At 36.8% G+C, this 18,123-nt stretch overlaps 2 protein-coding genes across 2 annotated transcripts; one reads left to right on the forward strand and one right to left on the reverse strand.

The window, feature by feature from the left end:
• The first annotated feature begins 811 nt into the window (after positions 1–811).
• lin (protein lines homolog) lies at positions 812–4,461 on the forward strand. The gene is made up of 2 exons (XM_028304497.1): positions 812–984; positions 1,217–4,461. Exon 2 carries the CDS (start codon positions 1,302–1,304, stop codon positions 3,768–3,770), a length of 2,469 nt encoding a protein of 822 aa, XP_028160298.1. The 5' UTR covers positions 812–984; positions 1,217–1,301; the 3' UTR covers positions 3,771–4,461.
• Positions 4,462–10,916: 6,455 nt separating this feature from the next.
• On the reverse strand, positions 10,917–18,080 carry NC2alpha (negative cofactor 2 alpha). The gene is made up of 5 exons (XM_028304488.1): positions 17,922–18,080; positions 17,742–17,814; positions 13,523–13,665; positions 12,549–12,625; positions 10,917–12,233 (listed from the first exon to the last, which is right to left on the reverse strand). Exons 1-5 carry the CDS (start codon positions 17,961–17,963, stop codon positions 11,534–11,536), a joined length of 1,035 nt encoding a protein of 344 aa, XP_028160289.1. The 5' UTR covers positions 17,964–18,080; the 3' UTR covers positions 10,917–11,533.
• Between the last annotated feature and the right edge of the window lie 43 nt (positions 18,081–18,123).

Raw genomic sequence — 18,123 nt, forward strand, 5'->3', positions numbered from 1 at the left:
ACCTAAATTTTTCTATCGATTGTTATGCAAAAACACTGAGGTGACTCATCGTTGAATACTTGACGCACTTATCACACACACATTAAATATATATTCACCTGTTTAGAGCAGTATAATTAATTGATTTTAACTACAAATAGTATTTCTTTCTACAAAACTTAATTTTCGAGTCTTTCGGAGCAGACATTTTTACTTGGCGGGGGAGGGGAACACTGACAGTGCTGCCATAAGAAATAATTAGGTAATAAAATTACCAAATAAATAAATATTAATAATTTTAAAGGTAGATTTGGCCATAAACCTCTCATAACTCGAGTTAAAAATTTCAAATGTTTTTGAAGTGTTTTCAATTTTAAAATTTTTTGAAATATTCCAATCATTTTTAGTATTTTTATTTTTAAACAACTATTTTCATTTTAGCTTTAATCCAAGAAATCAGTAGTATTACTGGTAGAATTAATACACAAATACAATTTTTCTTTCTTTATTATATTCATTTGATAAATCATCTCATTTGAAATACCTATCCCAAAAAAATACACTGCTATCGAAATAAAATTGCTAAATTCGGAAGTCGTCTGACTGGCAACGTCTTTACCGGAAACGGTAGTACTAGTAGGAAAGGAATCAGTTAGAAAACTATTAATTAGAATATTATATTCTGAGCACAATTATATATTTTTTTGAATCTGGGTATATTATTATTTTTAGATACTAATTATCATAACGCTTAATATGACAATCATCTATTATTTTGTGTGATAGCACGTAAATTCCAATGCAAAAAGTACATCATTTGACAGAGCGTCATGTACGTAATGGAGGCGATGATCTTTCGTTCAGTGAAATAAATATCGAATTTTGACTAATTATTACCTAAAACTGTGTGTTATTGTGCTCAATTGGATTGCAGTGATTGATCTGAAGAAATTTATGGATACCTTATACAAAATAAAGTGCATAAACAACCTCGTTCTGTTACTGGTATGTATGCCATCAAAATATTTTGGAAAGTTCTTCATAAATCTGTAATACTGGCACAAATACCACGTTATTTGACTGAAATAATCTAGTTTAGGCGTTAATTCAAACGTTTTTAACGTAAAATGTAACGTGGAATGTCGTATTACATGAATTATTCGAAGGCTTTGTCGTCCGCGTAATTAGGTAGCTGATCGGAAAGGTCATGCATTCATATTAGCTTTATTCTTTCCAGAACGGCTGTGGCGACGTAAAAGACCGTTTGTTTATGGGAAAATAACGAGTGAGACATACCTGGGAGTGTTTGCAAGAGCAAGTTAATGGTTTGGAGAGGACACTTGCACTGTGGACCAGCAAATGAAGGTATGGCTTCTGATCAACCCGTGAAGAAGAAACAGCGAATCGATGCGCCCGATATCGACGAAGGCAGCGACAAGTCCGCTGAGGATGTGCTCACGGAGATATTTGACTCGGAGACTCCCGCCGAAACGTCGGAAGAGTTTCCCACACGCAACGGCGGATCACCAGACAGCGGGACTGTGAGTGAGGATGCAGTTGACTGCTCGGCCATCTTGAGGCTACCTAACGATTCCAGCATAGACATAATACCCTCCTGCTCAAATTCCACACCGCATTGGAATTCAGAGGATGACAAGCTGCTCTCCGAGCTCAGGGTACTCCAGGATGCTCTTGTTGGACAATGTTTGTGTAGTTTTGATGACAACACAGTTATTCAACTCTTTGATAGACAACTCAATATAGTTTCTTGGCCGTTGACTTGTTCGTTAACATATTTATCCACAATGCAGCTGATGTTCGATATTTATTTGAAACAAAACAGTACTGGTACTATTTGCTCAAAGGTAATGCAGGCGTGTGATATCTTCGTCAGGAACAGGCATGATTGGATTACCGAAGTTGTTGAATTGGCTGATCATAAGAGTAAGATCGTCACTTTTGTGGCGAGCAGGGTTCTCGCCAGCTTTCTTATTGTTTCAAAGGATACAGTAGATGAGAACTGGCTTCAGCAAATAGCTGAGAATATTTACCTGTTTGATAGAATCAACAGGATAACAGTACAAAAAATAAATTTCAGTCTTGACATTATCAAGAGGATAGTTGAATGGAAGGATGTTGAGCAACATCCTCTAGAAGACAGTAATTACATAAACTCAGCTGGAACCTTGCAGGTCCAAGAAGATAACCCTTTCAGGAGTAGTGTGGGATATGGCACGAGCAGCAGTAGTTCAGAATTGCCATCCTCAACCACACAGAGTAATAACTTACACAATGCCTTTTCTAATTTGCAAACACATAATGCCCCTTCCACTTCATCAACATCATCAGATGATAAACCAACAGAAGAGAGACCAACAACATTCAAATTGCATGAGCCAGTATTAAAATTGCACTCTGAACCGCTTACAAATGACTTGGAGGAGTCAATATCCCCTGAACCACCACAGTCGAGGATAGAAAGGGTAAGTGAAAATGGTTGTGTCACTGTCATCCTCACTGATTCAGAATCCTTTGACACATCACACATAAAATGCCTAACAATTAAAACGTTAGAACACCATTGGCCAGTCCTGGTGAAAAACATGAAACTGCTACTCCTGAGGTACCTGAATTTAGCAAATGCTGAAAACTGTATACTTACATTTTTCTCTCTGTGGGAGAACATAATTAGTGTGAAAGCGAATCTCTCCGTTATAGACACGAAACCTTTCTATGCTGACTTGCAAGGTTTTGTGGACTTACTACGAAATACAATGCTGCCAAGTCTCATTTATACTCATTTGCTTAGTTTATTCAATGAAGTTTTATGTTATGGTTCCACTTTGGCTTTACAAGATATCTTGCCTGAGGAGATTTGCTGTCTAGCTCACTCTATAGTAAGATTTGTCAAGGATTTTAGGCTGCTAAACGATGTGCGAGTACAAAACAGCAGAAGTGGCCTTGGTTTCTTAGGTCCTGAATGCACAGTAATCCGTAACTATTCTTTAGGGCCCGCAGTAAGCCCATTGTCCACCACAATTCAATTGGTCGATCAAAGTTATGGTGAGGACGAAAATGATCATTCAAATCACACAAGAAGTGAAGTGGACAAGACAATGTTGCAAAGAATGTCTCTGCTAGTACTCAAGTCGGTTGCTGTAACTGTGAAAGAAATGCGTTGCGATTCCTCTGACAGTTCTATTGATTCGTCAGATTATAACGCGATACAAGACATGCAGATCGTGGAACGATCCATCAGAGATGTGTTGAAAAAGCTTGATGTTTTTATTAGAAACAGCCTAGAGTTCCACCCAGAAACACCGTTTACAAAAATGTTAATACATCTTTTCAGTGAACAGGATGACTATCTGATTGAATCCATGGTATGCACACTGGACATAACTGTTGGTATTGTATACAGAAATTCTATGTATCCAGACCTCATTCCAATGTTGAATCCGATTGCTTCATTCATAGAATTCCTAAAAGTGGTTTCCCATGACAGTGATGTCTTACTGGATTACCTGGTGAGCAATGAAACATGCTTTTTGCTATATTTGCTCAGATTTTTAAAGTACGTGAGGAGGAACTGGCCTAAATTCCTTGAAACGTGCCAGCAAACTGATCTAGGTGGCTCAAGAGGACTTGATGACACGATGAGAGTGTTGATTCGACTACGATTACAAATCAGCAGACTGGTATCGAAGTCTCTTTTCCCATACAATATTGGGCCAGTCCTAAGATTGCTGGAAGTATGTGAGAGCTTGTATGAAGGCAATGAATTTAGCTGAAGTTAAAATGTTATAGATGCTGGACAAAACCATGATTTGCCATAAATTTATTAAATGCCACGGAGAGGTGATTACTAAAATGGTAGACTTATTTTATCCAGAAATAGTTACACTATAACTTGAATAGATTTTAATTTAATACTCGACTCCGTTATGTATTTACGATATAAATTAAGTTTTTAACAACTCAGTCAACTTTTCTCAGAAAAATATTGTGTACATTTCATCAATAAAAAAGACTGCCAACTTATTTTACATTCCAAAATTTCTTGTTCATTTACGATTTATAATAATTAAAGTTAGTTTTCTATTTATATTAATTAGTTTTAGTTATATTCTATTTAACATAATGATGTAATTATTTTTTATTTGTAAGTTATTTAAGGTGTAATGCAGTCTTCCTTTTTATACTGGAAAAATGATTTTTTTAACATAGAATGAATTAATAGCAATAATACAATCCATGTAAATGCAACTGGTATTCAATAATATTATTTTGTGGCTCTGTAAAGTATACTTAATTATGTGTTTAGCCCATAACTTGATATATTCTTATGAAGTTTGTGCCTTACCATGCTAAAAAGGTGCTTGATAAAAAATACTAGATTTATACGTGTTTTTGCACAAATATTTATAAATAATCGTATAATAATATGGCAACTATTTTGCATAAATTAAATCAATGCAGAATATACAATAGTAATTAATAACTAGGCGAGATTTAGATATAATTTATTTTAGTGAAGGTTGTATAAATATAATTTAATTTAACGTTTCATTTATATTATGCGGGTCTTACTTTTTCTTACTAAATTATTTTCCATGCCACAGCGTTGTAAATATGGCCATCAATTACCATAGTTATTGTAAGTAACTGTAACAGTATTAATAACAATATCATAATTTATGTAAACATTATTATTTAGTAGATACAGCTTCTTTGTCAATCTATAAAGACCTAATATGTTAAAAAAAAAAATGTACAACTTGCAGACATTTAACATTCTCATATTTTTTTTTACGTAAATAATTTTAGCTTTCTTTTTATAATTTATTTATGAAATCTATGTCAAATGTGTACTTATTTTACTCTAGTTTATTAATTGCAAATTAAATTAAACGGTCTTTATAATTGCAAAGTGAAAGTAATCATAATAACTACAGGATCTTCTGATTACTATCTTAGCTTAAGTTAGGGATTCACAACAGACTGTTATTATAGGATGTCCATTTTATTATTTTGTAAGCTGTTGTAAAATTTTCTATTTCTACTCTTTCGCTGTACTGAATCTCAAATTTAAACCGCAGCCTATAATTTTAAGGGCAGTGCCACTTGTTCCGAATTATGAATGAATGACCGATTAATCTTGCCAACCATTTTTTATTCACCGATGATTGTTTATTGTACGATGGTTTTTCAACTTGATTGTAAGATGTTTTTATGTAGGTAGTTCAAAATACTTTTTATTACTGATTATCAAAATTATTATTATCTATTTGGCATTAATTTTAGTAACGTTTGGCTAAATTCGTGTAAGTTTATTTTGTCTTGATTAGAGAAAATGATAAAAAAATATAAATTTTAAAATCTAAAATTGATTCAGTTTATTATTATTTTGGCCATAATTTTTTTTACGATGTCCGTTTGCGGATTTCGTTCTGAAATTATAGTGTTATGGCCGTAAGTAGTTAAGGTAAACCTTATGTACTTGTTATTGTTAATTAAGTAACAATAAATTAATTTAACAACAATAAAATGAAATATTTTTGTACATGATGACATTTGTTTGTTTCATTTTTCTCATATTTTTCAAGACTGGCTTTTCTCTTATGAAGTTATACCACAATACCATTGGAAATTGCAAGGTCAGCCGCCGACTTTCAATAATTGACTTGTTTCGACTTCAATATAGGAAGGTACAGTCAGCCTCAAATATAGTTCACGACACCCAAAGTTAGTTTCCCTGCGTGATCGAATCAGAAATGAAGAGATCCGCAGGAGAACCAAAGTGACTTGACATAGCCCGCAGATCGCTAAAATCAAGTGGCAGTGGGCGGGGCACATAGCTCGTAGAGCTGATAGCCGCTGGGGCAGGAAAGTTCTTGAGTGGCGACCACGAGCTGGAAGACGTAGCGTGGGCAGGCCTCCCACTAGGTGGTCCGACGATCTGGTGAAGATCCGGGAGGTGGATGGTGGACGTCTTTCGGCTGAAACGAACGAACGAACTCAAAGTTGTCACTCACGAACTATGTGACGCTGACTAGATAAGTAATTTTGTCCAATGACCCCAAGCTACCCATCTGCTCGCGCGTAATTATGTTGCTGTCGCGCTCGCACACTCACTGCGGGCGCCCGTCGCACTGTCGCGACAGCAATATAATTACGCGCGAGCGATAAGGATGGGTAGCTTGAGGTCATTGGACGAAATTTTACGTGCTCGGCGACCAGACTATAGTCTATCTATAGATAGACCTCTAGATAGTCACAAATAAAAATGCAATTGTACGTATCACCAATCTGTATTTCTATCTTTACAACATATAAACATACATAATAGCATTGTACACGGTAGTCTAACTTGTATACAGGTATTCTAACTCTTATTGCTTTGAGTTATTTGACAGTCTTCCATGCATTGGCAATACACAAAATCGGTCTTTACGCACATATTTATATTGTCCATAATGAAACGACACTCGAGAATTATCCTGCAGGGCTATTCTCAGTCAAACCGAAGTTTCGAATGTTTCATCCCTCTCACGCAAAGAGGTGCTAGTATGTGTAACAGTGACAGATAATAGACCTTGTTGAAATTGATCTAGTTTACAGAGTTATCATATTATTATTTAGTTAGGGCTTATGTATAGGATCCATATGGCGACCTGTATTCTTCTCTCGCTCTAACACTAAACAAACTGGGACAGGTAGCGCGATGGTAATGCTAAGCAATGCTATGCGCAAAGACCTCAACACAAGTATAGTCTAATACATAAAGAGAAACATTTCAGAAATACAACAAAACACATTTTTACTATGAATCTAAGATAGGTACAGTCAAGTCTAAAATGGTTTGAACAAATTGATTTCTAATGTAAAAGATACGCATTTTGCACTTGATTGTACTCAGGTCTAGTGTAACAAAGGCCCAAAAAACCTTTACAATCTGTTAGGCCGATAAATAGTTAAGATTCACCTTTGGTTTATGCTAAGAGTCAATATAAGCATCTACTGAACAAAGGTTTTCAAGGAGTTTATTTTAAAATAATTTAAACTCGTTTTAAAGAAACTTTATGTCCATAATTAACATAGTTAATAAACTCCTATTCGATCCTTTAGCATTATTTTTCCAGTATTTTAAATTAATAACAAAAGATTTAGCGCAAACCAAATTGTGCCCTAAACTAGAAATTATAAGACACAAATTAGCTTGCACTGACTATACAGGCTTAACATTCCAGAAAAAATAGATTATGATGGTTCAGGATCCACTAAGAATAGGGTAAGTAAAATATCCAAGAAATCTGCCATCATAGTGGCGCCTCCTAGTGGTAAGTCACAAACAATTTTCAACTTTCCTGCGCGAGCAACCTGTCTCTTCCTACTCTGTATTTAAAGACTATAATATTGCCAACGCAACGTTCACACAATTTTACATTTATCAGAAGTCAAATCTGGAATATTATGTACCTAATTTATTTACATTACATTCGAAAACATGTATTTTTAAATCAAGGATCGACTCTTATTTTAACACAATCGTTATTTCTAAAGTGAGCTAGAAAAATACAAAAGAATACGTACTAAGTTAAATGCATTATTTATTATCAGCATCGGTATTCTGCAGGGTGATACCTATTTAGATTTTTTAATAACACTTTTGAGAACAAATATTAATCATGTATGACAGGTAAAGAACCATTTTTTTTCTTCTCAACTTTTATCGAAAAGTGTAGATAGACTAGTGCAAATTCATGATGATGCATGAAACTTACAAAAACAGTTTTTGTGTCCAAATGACAACTGTGGTATACAGTAGAATAAGCATAAAAATAATAAATCAAATTGGTAGTAATTAACTTACTTAGTCAGCCCACAATAAAACCAATACTGAATAAAAAAAATCAATTACACAATTACAAAATACAAACATTTAAAATTTCTGAGTAGAGTCGATCGAATCTAAAAACGGTAATACCAATTTAAAACTAATTTTAATTTCATTCGACTTAAATATAATTTTGTGATTATTTCCAATTATTTTTAGTTAGGTTTTTTTACATCTTCTAACTAAGTCAATAAGTTATAATAACATGTGTCATCTCACTCTTTTGACATAGGTGAGAGCGAGGTAGTAAAAGACTTGGTTTCATAGAAACTTGGGATAGTAGTTAATAATAACATGTGGAATAAACCACAATTTGTCTACATAATTATTATGGTTTAATAATTCAATTATTCCTATTGTCACATACGTCAGAACATCAAGGATAGCTAAACGTCAAATTTCCTCAATTGATTTTGGACCTTAAGCTGTAGGACTACAATTCAAAACACATTGTGAAATTCACGATATCGTGGTATGTTGACTTTTGACGAGAGTTCCATGATGATGGTCTAAATGGCATAATTATTGATTGAAATGAAAAAGTGAACCTTGAACTATGAGATATAAAGTCCAGAATCCATTGGATGGTATGAGTGACTGAGACTATAGCACATTAAGGTGAACACTGGCATCTTACTTAGTTGCAATAGAGCGCTATTTCGCAATAAAAGTGTCTAAGGTCCGATTCGCAAAAACTTTAATCCGAGAATACTAATACATAACTACTCCTGGTATAACTGGCACATTGACAGTTTCAGTATGCGAAATATTACAAAATGTCGAATAACTGACGATTTATTCTAAGATTAATATTTACTCTTGTTTGGTCGAATCCACCCTAAGGCTAAGTTGCACCACCTAACTTTGACCGTAACTATAACGATAACCGGTGTATTTTGTATGGAGTTTGACAGATTTTTGACGTTTGTCAAAGTTAAAGTAAGATGGTGCAACTCAGCCTAAGTGTTGTCCACTGTTAATCAATGTCCTGAGCACGAATGACTCTTAGTCGTATAATTGTATTCTACATAGAACTGTAGCGGCGCTGTTTTGTTTTTCAAACAAAAAATACTATTTCTATCGAGGCCGATTACTATTCGTGCTCCGGGTACTGTGCCGTATTCTAGACTATCAAACACATCAAAGCTCAATTCTGACTGAACTTATAAAATTAGCATAAATCGAGCGAGATGCCTCTTTGTATAACAAACAATCAACAAAGATATCTTTGTACCTACTACATCAATGAACGACAAAGCCTAGACAAAGTGACAGTCGTAACTTCAAAATCGCTTCGCTCCGGCGTTTATTTCTACATTTACTTTAATCCGTGCTGACATTTTGAAATTAAAACTGTCACGAATATTTCTAGGGGACTACAGGCTTAGTAAACGTTGAGGGTAGTTTAACATTCACTGTCAACAAATACGATAACTACCTTCAGAAACAGTCAATATACCGATGAGAGTTATTTTAACCCTTTAACTGATATAGAGAAAAATATTTTCATTAGTTTTGTACCTTATGTTTTCTCAATAAGGTTCAAAATATAGTGGCAACAATTCTGCCACTACCAGGTAAAGGTTTAATGGATCTAAGAAATAATATTTTACACAACATTAACTGACAGACTGTCATACTTTTTTTATAAAAATACTAATTTAATATGTGACCAAAATAACTTCAGATATTTATTTGAAGTTAGGATGTCGTTTGAGATTTCAAAAAAGGCGTCTTATTTTCTTACTTTAAAGTTCAATTCAGCATGTTAAAAGTTACTTACGCCCGTATTCACAAACAATGCTTGCTTAAGTGAAGCAGAAAATCAGAACGCACAGCGTTGAATAAAGCTCTGTGATTGGTTTGTGTGTAACAAACAAAGATCTGAAGTTATTTTAGTCACACGAATCCTTAAATTAAACACCAATTTAGTGCATAAACAAAAACAAAAAAAACTCACACACAATTAAACTTCACGGTACAAAAACAAATTACGACATAACTAATTAACCAATATACCTAGCTGGTAAACAACACCACGACAGCTGTTATTCAACTAAACACAAGACTTTTACACTATATGTAGATCGTTTCATCCACGAAGACGCGCCCCACCATTCTTCCGCTAATGTTTGAGTGTTATCGGTACACGCTAACTAAATCATCCATGAGTGCACACGCACACTACAATAGACAGTTTGACACCAAACCCCAATAATTCGAAACCACAACTGTTTTAAAAAGACCCTTCATTCTGGTCTTAAAAATTTAATTTATTTTAAATTACCTGTAAATTACGATTTTTGGTCGCATTGTAATTGAAAAAAGTAGTTTAATTGAGTTGACAAAATAGTGACGTCACTTGCTTGTAGTGCCATACAAAATCTATGGGAGAGTTTCGTTTTGACAGTTTTAAAAAGTACGTCAATTGACTGTGGTGTCAACATGTCTATGCCGCTCGGATTGCTCGGAGCAAACTCCCCGCACCCCGCGCGACCGAGACCAAACATTGGTGGGGCGCGTCTTCGTGGATGGCACGATCTATATAAGACTTCTATAGTATTATACAAGCTATTCATTGAGACGACATATTTTGACACGCGATCAGCCGGCGTGCAGCGATGGCGACCAGACTTAAATGCATTGATCGCAATCGCTGCACGCCGGCTGATTGCGTGTGATCTCGTTGGTTTGGCCGAACCTTTAAAATGTTTTCTAAAGGCCTTCGAACACAATCAGGGGGCTTAGTGTGAGTGACTTTACATCAAACGTATTCGATATCGAATGCGTCAAAAAAATCTATGAAGATTTTAGTTCTTGAAAGTATCCACTAGGGACGCTGTACAATTTTTTTTCGTTCGTTCGTTCGTTTCAGTCGAAAGACGTCCACTGCTGGACAAAGGCCTCCCCCAAGGATTTCCACAAAGACCGGTCCTGCGCTGCCCGCATCCAGGCTCTTCCCGCGACCTTCACCAGATCGTCGGTCCACCTAGTAGGAGGCCTGCCCACGCTACGTCTTCCAGCACGTGGTCGCCAGTCGAGAACTTTTCTGCCCCAACGGCCATCGTCTCTGCGATTTTTTTTACGCAGTCAATATCGAATACGTTTGATATAAACACACTAAGCCCCGAGTACAACCCGCTCGAGTTAAACTGCGCATCTGGCGGCCGTGACGTCACATCGCCGCTTTGGTACGGACCGAACGAACGCGGGAGATGTGAGAGGGTAAGTGAGAGGGAGAGTCGCATTCCAGCGAGGTACGCAGGTAGCCGATCGGGTTTTAATATTGACATCGTTAATACTGTCATTCCTTTCTGTGGTATGAATAATTTCTTCATTCCAACCTCCACACTGCAGAAGTTATGGAGTCTGGCCTTTACTTTTATTCTAATTAGGTCGCTATAAAAAGTTATGATTCGTCGATATTACGAACATGATTTGGCTTATTTTAATCGAATTTATTAACAGCTAAGCTTACCGAAATATGATTAATCCCAAAATTTTTGTGAATGCATGAAAATTAAAGACAATTAATTTAATAATGATGGTAATTATGTACATAAATAATTTCCAACAAACACACGGTATGTACATTAAAATTTGAATAACAACTGCCGTGTATTAAATAATAGAAACAAAACAATAACCCTAAAATGCTCAGGTATCGTAATCCTCATCTATTTGTAGGTTACCAGAATTTAAATGGTCTATGTCAACCGGCTGACTGGCGGGTTTGACGTCGATTTTCTTACTTTCAGGCTTATGAGGTTTCGAGTTCTGCCTCTGTAACTTTGGAGCGTTCTTCGGCGGAACGGTCACGATGCCAGCGATCGCTGTATCTAAAACGCGTATCTCTGGTTTGGTGAGATTTTTCGAGAAGTCTATATTTAGAATAGGCGTCGACGGCGTCCTAGGGGGTGGAGTGGGATTCACGTCGACGAATTCCGTCGTTGGTTTTGGCACTGGAATTTCTAGTCTATGTAAAGGCTCCACAGGGGTCATATCAGTGTAGCTGGTTGAAGGTTGAGGGCTAGCATACGTGGGGTTAACGGTGATGACCGTTCTGTGCGTAGCGTCGTCTGTTAAGAAGGTTTCTTGGTAGAAGTTGGCCGTTCTGACCGGTTTTTCCTCGACGTGTCGTTTGGTTAGGTCTATGGCGGTGTCGGAGGAGACTATGGTTGAAGTAACGGTCTCGGTCCGGTGCGTTCTGTGAGGTAGTTCGGTTTCTGAAGACAAGCCCCGTCGGAGGGGGTTTGCGGGGGGCACGAGAGGGGGCGGCACCCTGGTATCACAGCTGCTGGAACTGTTTGAGTCTTCTCTCACTACCCTGCGGGGTGGCACTGATGCGTCTGAAAATCTGGTGAAAGGAAAGATGGAATTAATTTAGTGATGTCATAGATCTCAAGGAAATCTCGAATATAAATAAAAACTAAATATTTCGAGTGTATTTAAACTATGGACCTTAAGAGCGCTTTCACATTAGGGCATTAGAAGCGCGACAGCAGCGCGGCAGCGGCGTTTTTATAATGTAAAGGCATGCATCCGTTGTCACATAGTATGAAATTTTCGGCAGCACGTCTATCGCGCGTTTGTCGTGCTACTAACGACCTAATGTGAAAGCGCTCTTAGGCTTTTTAATAGACGACGAACTAGAGATAATTTGGACAAATACCTTGAAGAATTGGGTGAGCTTTCTGCACTCATCATTTCTTTCTCTTCAGCCACCGACACGTCTGGGATATTCTTAACCTGAAATAAGAAACAAAACACATGACATTTCTTTACAGAGTACATTCGTCCATTTTTCAAAGTCCACCAGCTCCTCAATCCTCGAATGGACAGTCTCGGCTAGGATATACTGCTTGACGATTGTGGAGACTAAGGCCCAGAACAGACGGTGAAACGCAACTGCAACGAAACTGCAACTGCTAGTTACTTTTGAGTTGCATCTAAGTTTCTGCCATAGCGTCCGTTGAGAGACCACACATGACGCGACCAGTTTGAAACTTTCAGTTTCATTCATCAGAATTATCAGAAAGTTGCAGTTTCGTTTCACCGTCTGTTCTGGGCCTTACTGGTCATAATTCCTTCATGTTAAGATCTCACTCATTCCCAGAGGAAGGAGAACCCCGAATCATGATGCTTGACGTTACAGAGACTTTAAATGGGTATTGAAAGAACAGTTCACAGAACAGTAAGGAACTTGGATGTAGACTTTTAGGATTCCTTCAGGTTACGTAAAACGTTATTTCATCTTCTTGGACCATCAGGCTTATGAACTACATACACTCACCAGATTCCGCAGAAATTCGAACAGCGACTTAGCCACTTTGACTTTTTCTTCTTCTTTACCAGAAGACTCTTAAACTATACATTATGCTCACCAGGTCTCTTAGGAAGTCGAACCGTGACTCGCCCAGGATGCACTGCTTGACGTGTCTTGGGCTGAGCGTCTTGGCGTTGCGCGCCGTCGTCACCTGCATCGCCTTGCTGACCACTTGATGTAGGTGCTCACCAGGTCTCGCAGGAAGTCGAACCGTGACTCGCCCAGGATGCACTGCTTGACATGGCTAGGGCTGAGCGTCTTGGCGTTGCGCGCCATCGTGCCTTGCATCGCCTTGCTGACCACTTGATGTAGGTGCTCACCAGGTCTCGCAGGAAGTCGAACCGTGACTCGCCCAGGATGCACTGCTTGACGTGGCTGGGGCTGAGCGTCTTGGCGTTGCGCGCCATCGTGACTTGCATCGCCTTGCTGAGGAGCGACTCCACGAAGAGTTCCAGGGTGCGCGGTGTACCATCGAACAGCTCTGAGTTAAGGAACTTAGAAAAAATTGAATGTCAGGGCCGTTTTTAACGTATTAAGGGCCATGGGCGTACCCTGGTGGCAGCTTCCCCCTGTCATAGTAACAGTCCGATCCAACTATCGGCTGACCAAAAGTCTGTGATCTGCGGCTAATGAAAGTGCGCACATTAGACAGAGTTGTATTGGCCAATTCTTCATAAAATTTGAGTCGGGCCCAACTATCGGCCAATTTAAGCTAATCCTATTCGCAGACCACAAACTTTTAAACGGTGTAATGTGCGCAGTTTCATACATTTCCATACTCATTAGTAGCCCGACCCAACTATCGGCCAACTAAAAATCGGTGGTCTGCGCCTTAGCTTAAAATCTGTAGTCCGCGGGGATTCCTAAAACAATCGTCTCTATCGAGTTAAAAAGAACCAAACATGATAAATAATTTAGACAAAATGAGATCATACCACCAAACCTCTTGTGCATGGATTTATTCGCACTCGTTGGCTTTATAAATTGTAATAAACCTATTAAAATTCAACCTCGATGTAGCACCGCCATAAAGCCAACAAAGTGGGTCTTTCAATCGTTTAAATCATAATACAATGAGTCTCAGTCATTGCATTGATCATCAATGACACTGCACAGTGGAAAAAAGTGCAGTAAGACATGGTTTTTACCAAGGCGGTTCTTCTCCGCGTGTTTTGTATAACCAATCAGATGGCATTTATTTTATTCCTTTGGACAAGCAGAAAGTAGGTATAGGAAGTTTTAAATATTTTCAAACGGCAACGCGTATACAGTAGTCTGTGATTTCAAGTTACTAGAAGCGGTTGACAAAATAATTTATATTTTAAGTAAGGAACAAAATTTGTAACGACCTTCTGTCCAGAGGTTTATACCCATTCATTTCATTTCCCGTTATGACTAAATAATTATCCACTCCCGGATACCCGAAAATTATCACTTCGTTCACTTCCTAGCGATTAAGACTCGAGATATTGTGCAGTTTCAATTTTGTCTTTCTTTTATTGTAACTTTAGTGTTGTACAATATTTAGTGTTGTCTACACTAATATTATAAAGAGGGAAACTTTGTTTGTTTGGTTGTAATGAATAGGCTCAAAAACTACTGGACCGTTTTTAAAAATTCTTTCACCATTCGAAAGCTACATTATCTACGAGTAACATAGGCTAAATTTTATTTTGGAAAAAAATAGGGTTCCGTAAAATATGTAGGCTATACAATGTAGTCCACGCGGGCGGAAAGCTAGTACAATATAAGAGTATCTCCTATCCATTATTATGTAAGACGTATGTTGCATTATTATCAAAGTTAGCCTACTACATCCACTTGTATTATACCAAAGATCTCTACGCAATTTTGCGCAAACGCATCGCTCCAATATTAGCTCTGACGTACACAAAAATCATAAATATAAATAAGTCGAGCACAAAGGCGAATCTGTTAACTTATCAGGTTGTAGACAGTCTACAGCACGTCAGACTAAACATTTTTGTTGGAAAACAGTGCCTATTTCGACTAGCATAAGAGTCATAGTATTGCTCTGATGCTCTATCGCCTGTGTACATATTTCATCTCATTCCGATAACGTTATTGAGAACATGAGTCAAAATTATTATCCTTGCTTTATTATCAACAGACTATTTTAGTCCGCAACTATGCATCTAAGGCCGGTTTCTACCAAAGCGGAGAGAAGAGGAGATGGAATAACCAATCAGATATCCGCTCCGAAGATGAGCGGAGAGGTGTTCAGGAAATAGCGAGATCTGATTGTTTAAACACATCTCTCTTCTATCATTCTCATCATCATTTCAGTCGTAAGACGTGCACTGCTGAACATCCATGCCTCCCCCAATGCTTGCCATGTTGTTCGATTGGTAGCGGCCTGCGTCCAGCGCTTCCCTGCTACTTTTATGAGGTCGTTGGTTCACCTTGCGAGTGGACGTCACACGCTGCGTTTTCCGGTAAGCGGCCTCCATTCCAGATCCTTGCTGCCCCATCGGCCGTCAGTTCTGCGTACTATGTGCCCTGCCCATCTCTCTTCTATGCTTTGGTGGAAACCGAGCCTTGGTTGGACTATTGCGGTGAATCCAATCGTAACACAAGCATTTTTAGCTTACCACGAGGGGTTAACTGTAAATAATAATAATCATCATCATTTCAGCCATAGGACGTTCACAGCCGTCCACTGGTGAACATAGGCCTCCACCAAAGATTTCCACAATGGCCAGTTGGTGTTAATACTCTTTGCAAAAAATTTAGACCTAGCTGAATTAGAAGTGAAAGGCATCAGAAGAGTAATAAATATGATACAAATTATAATTATACTGTAAATATTTGAAATATGTTAAACACTGCAAAAATAATCATAATGTTATCATAATAAACAACATTATCCTTCAGAAGTGAAACTTTTTAAAAATGATTTATATTTTAGCCAGCCTAGAAAACATATTGTTTTAGTTAAAAATACATTAAAACACTGCATGAACAGAAGTTCTTGCCTATTCTGTTCTGACTGCTAACTAAAAAATTTATTATCTAGAATTTCATGGAACCCCATAACATGAGTACAAGAAAGAAGTCCATGTCAGATAATATTGCAATGTTTTCTATTGGACTGAGAAAGCTGCATTATGTATGTGTGCCCTTTGTCTTCAAAGACACTTTTAATGTGCAGCACTCAAAAACTGACTTGACTTAAGTACTTGATTACCATAAACCATAAGATAAACAGCACAATTTTGACAGTCTTACTGCTGCAGAAATAATCTCTGTGAGTGTGAGTAATAAATAAGTCTTATTCAAAACCTATTTGTTTCAGTTTAAAAATTGTAAATGGTCCATGACTGCAAAATGGTACGAAGCCCTATAATAAAGATTGATCATAAATCCATGTCAAGCCAGGTCAAGAAACTAGTACATGAGGACTTTGGAGCGGAAGATGTATCAGAGATAAGATAACCCAGATTTGTGTATTTAGATAAGTAAAACTGTAGTTTAGGGATAATTCACTATGGTTAAGTTAATCCTGATAAAACTGTAATAATAATCAACTTCTTTTCAGAATTCATTTTGTTAAATACTTTAAGCTTCAATAATGTCAACTTTAAATAAGTTAGACTTATTTCTGATTATAAAATTCTTTTACTAATAAATACTGAATAGTCTCAACAAACATGTCATTGGTTTTGATAAATGACATGTTAATTTGGGTTTTCTTCATTGTGATAACAAATAAAATATCTACTCAACATTTTGTAATTTCCAAACATAACTCATTCCAACATTAATGAAATGGTTAACAAAATTATAATCATAACTTGAGATTAACTTGTTAGGAATTATTAAAAACAACAAAGTAAAAATTTGCATTATCCAATTCAATAGAATCTCTATGTAAAAATGTGCAAATTTGTATTGTTTTGGATGAAAACATTGAATATTTATGTTAATTTTCTATCTTACTTGTTGTATTGTATTCCTTATTCAATAAAACATAAGTAAATAAATAATAAACAAACAGCCTAGGGCATTGCCCTGAGGGCAAGTTAATTAACTGTTTAAAAACATTTTAATTTCCAGACAATTGGTTCTAATATTTTCCATTCTACCTTCAATTGTCATTATTAACTTTAACAAAATTTACTTTTGTATAGTTGAAATAGTAGTACCAAGAAAGAGTGTTGTATTAATAAGTATGTCTGAATTTTAAGATAACTTAAAATCACTTCAATTTAAAGAATCTTCTTAGTTAATCTAGTAGCAAGTTTAGTGCTAATAGGAATAACATGAAATTGAAATAATCAAAAAAATGCCATTGGATATTACATAAACAAAAAACTAAGAGCTTTTACATAACAAACATGGTGATGTTTATAAGGCAAACAGAAGATTGGCTCAGGTAGAAAACCAAAACTGGTATATATTGGCTAATTAATAAGACCTAGAGTACTTATTGGACGGGATGTATCAGTATTGCTGATTGTTTGGCATTGTCAAATCATTTTATGCATTCTATTATTAGGTGTACATTGAAAAGGATATAAATTATGATAGGCACCGCCTGCGCCACTTTCCCCACTTCCTCGTCAGTCTGCATGATCTTCTTGATTCGCCCCTACAAATAAACAATGTCATGATATCACCAATCCCCTCAAAATTCTACATGAAAACAACAATAATTTTGACAATTTTGCAACCATTAAAATGCAAATTTCGGCTTACCGCTGGGAATCTGGCGTTGTATTTTCTCTTTTTTGACGGCATGGCGGAATACTGTGCACTTTATCACCAATTAAAATATTAAATTAGCTTCCTACACCATCAGACTTGGTACTTCTCGCGCATTTTTGAGGTTATAAAAGGGGGACGTTCGCAGCCTACTTCATTTATATACGAATCTGTCAATTTCTCTTTCATTTTCACA

Source organism: Ostrinia furnacalis, unplaced genomic scaffold (genome assembly GCF_004193835.3).
Source record: "Ostrinia furnacalis isolate ACB-3 unplaced genomic scaffold, ASM419383v2 OfSCF1439, whole genome shotgun sequence".
Lineage (NCBI taxonomy): Eukaryota > Metazoa > Arthropoda > Insecta > Lepidoptera > Crambidae > Ostrinia > Ostrinia furnacalis.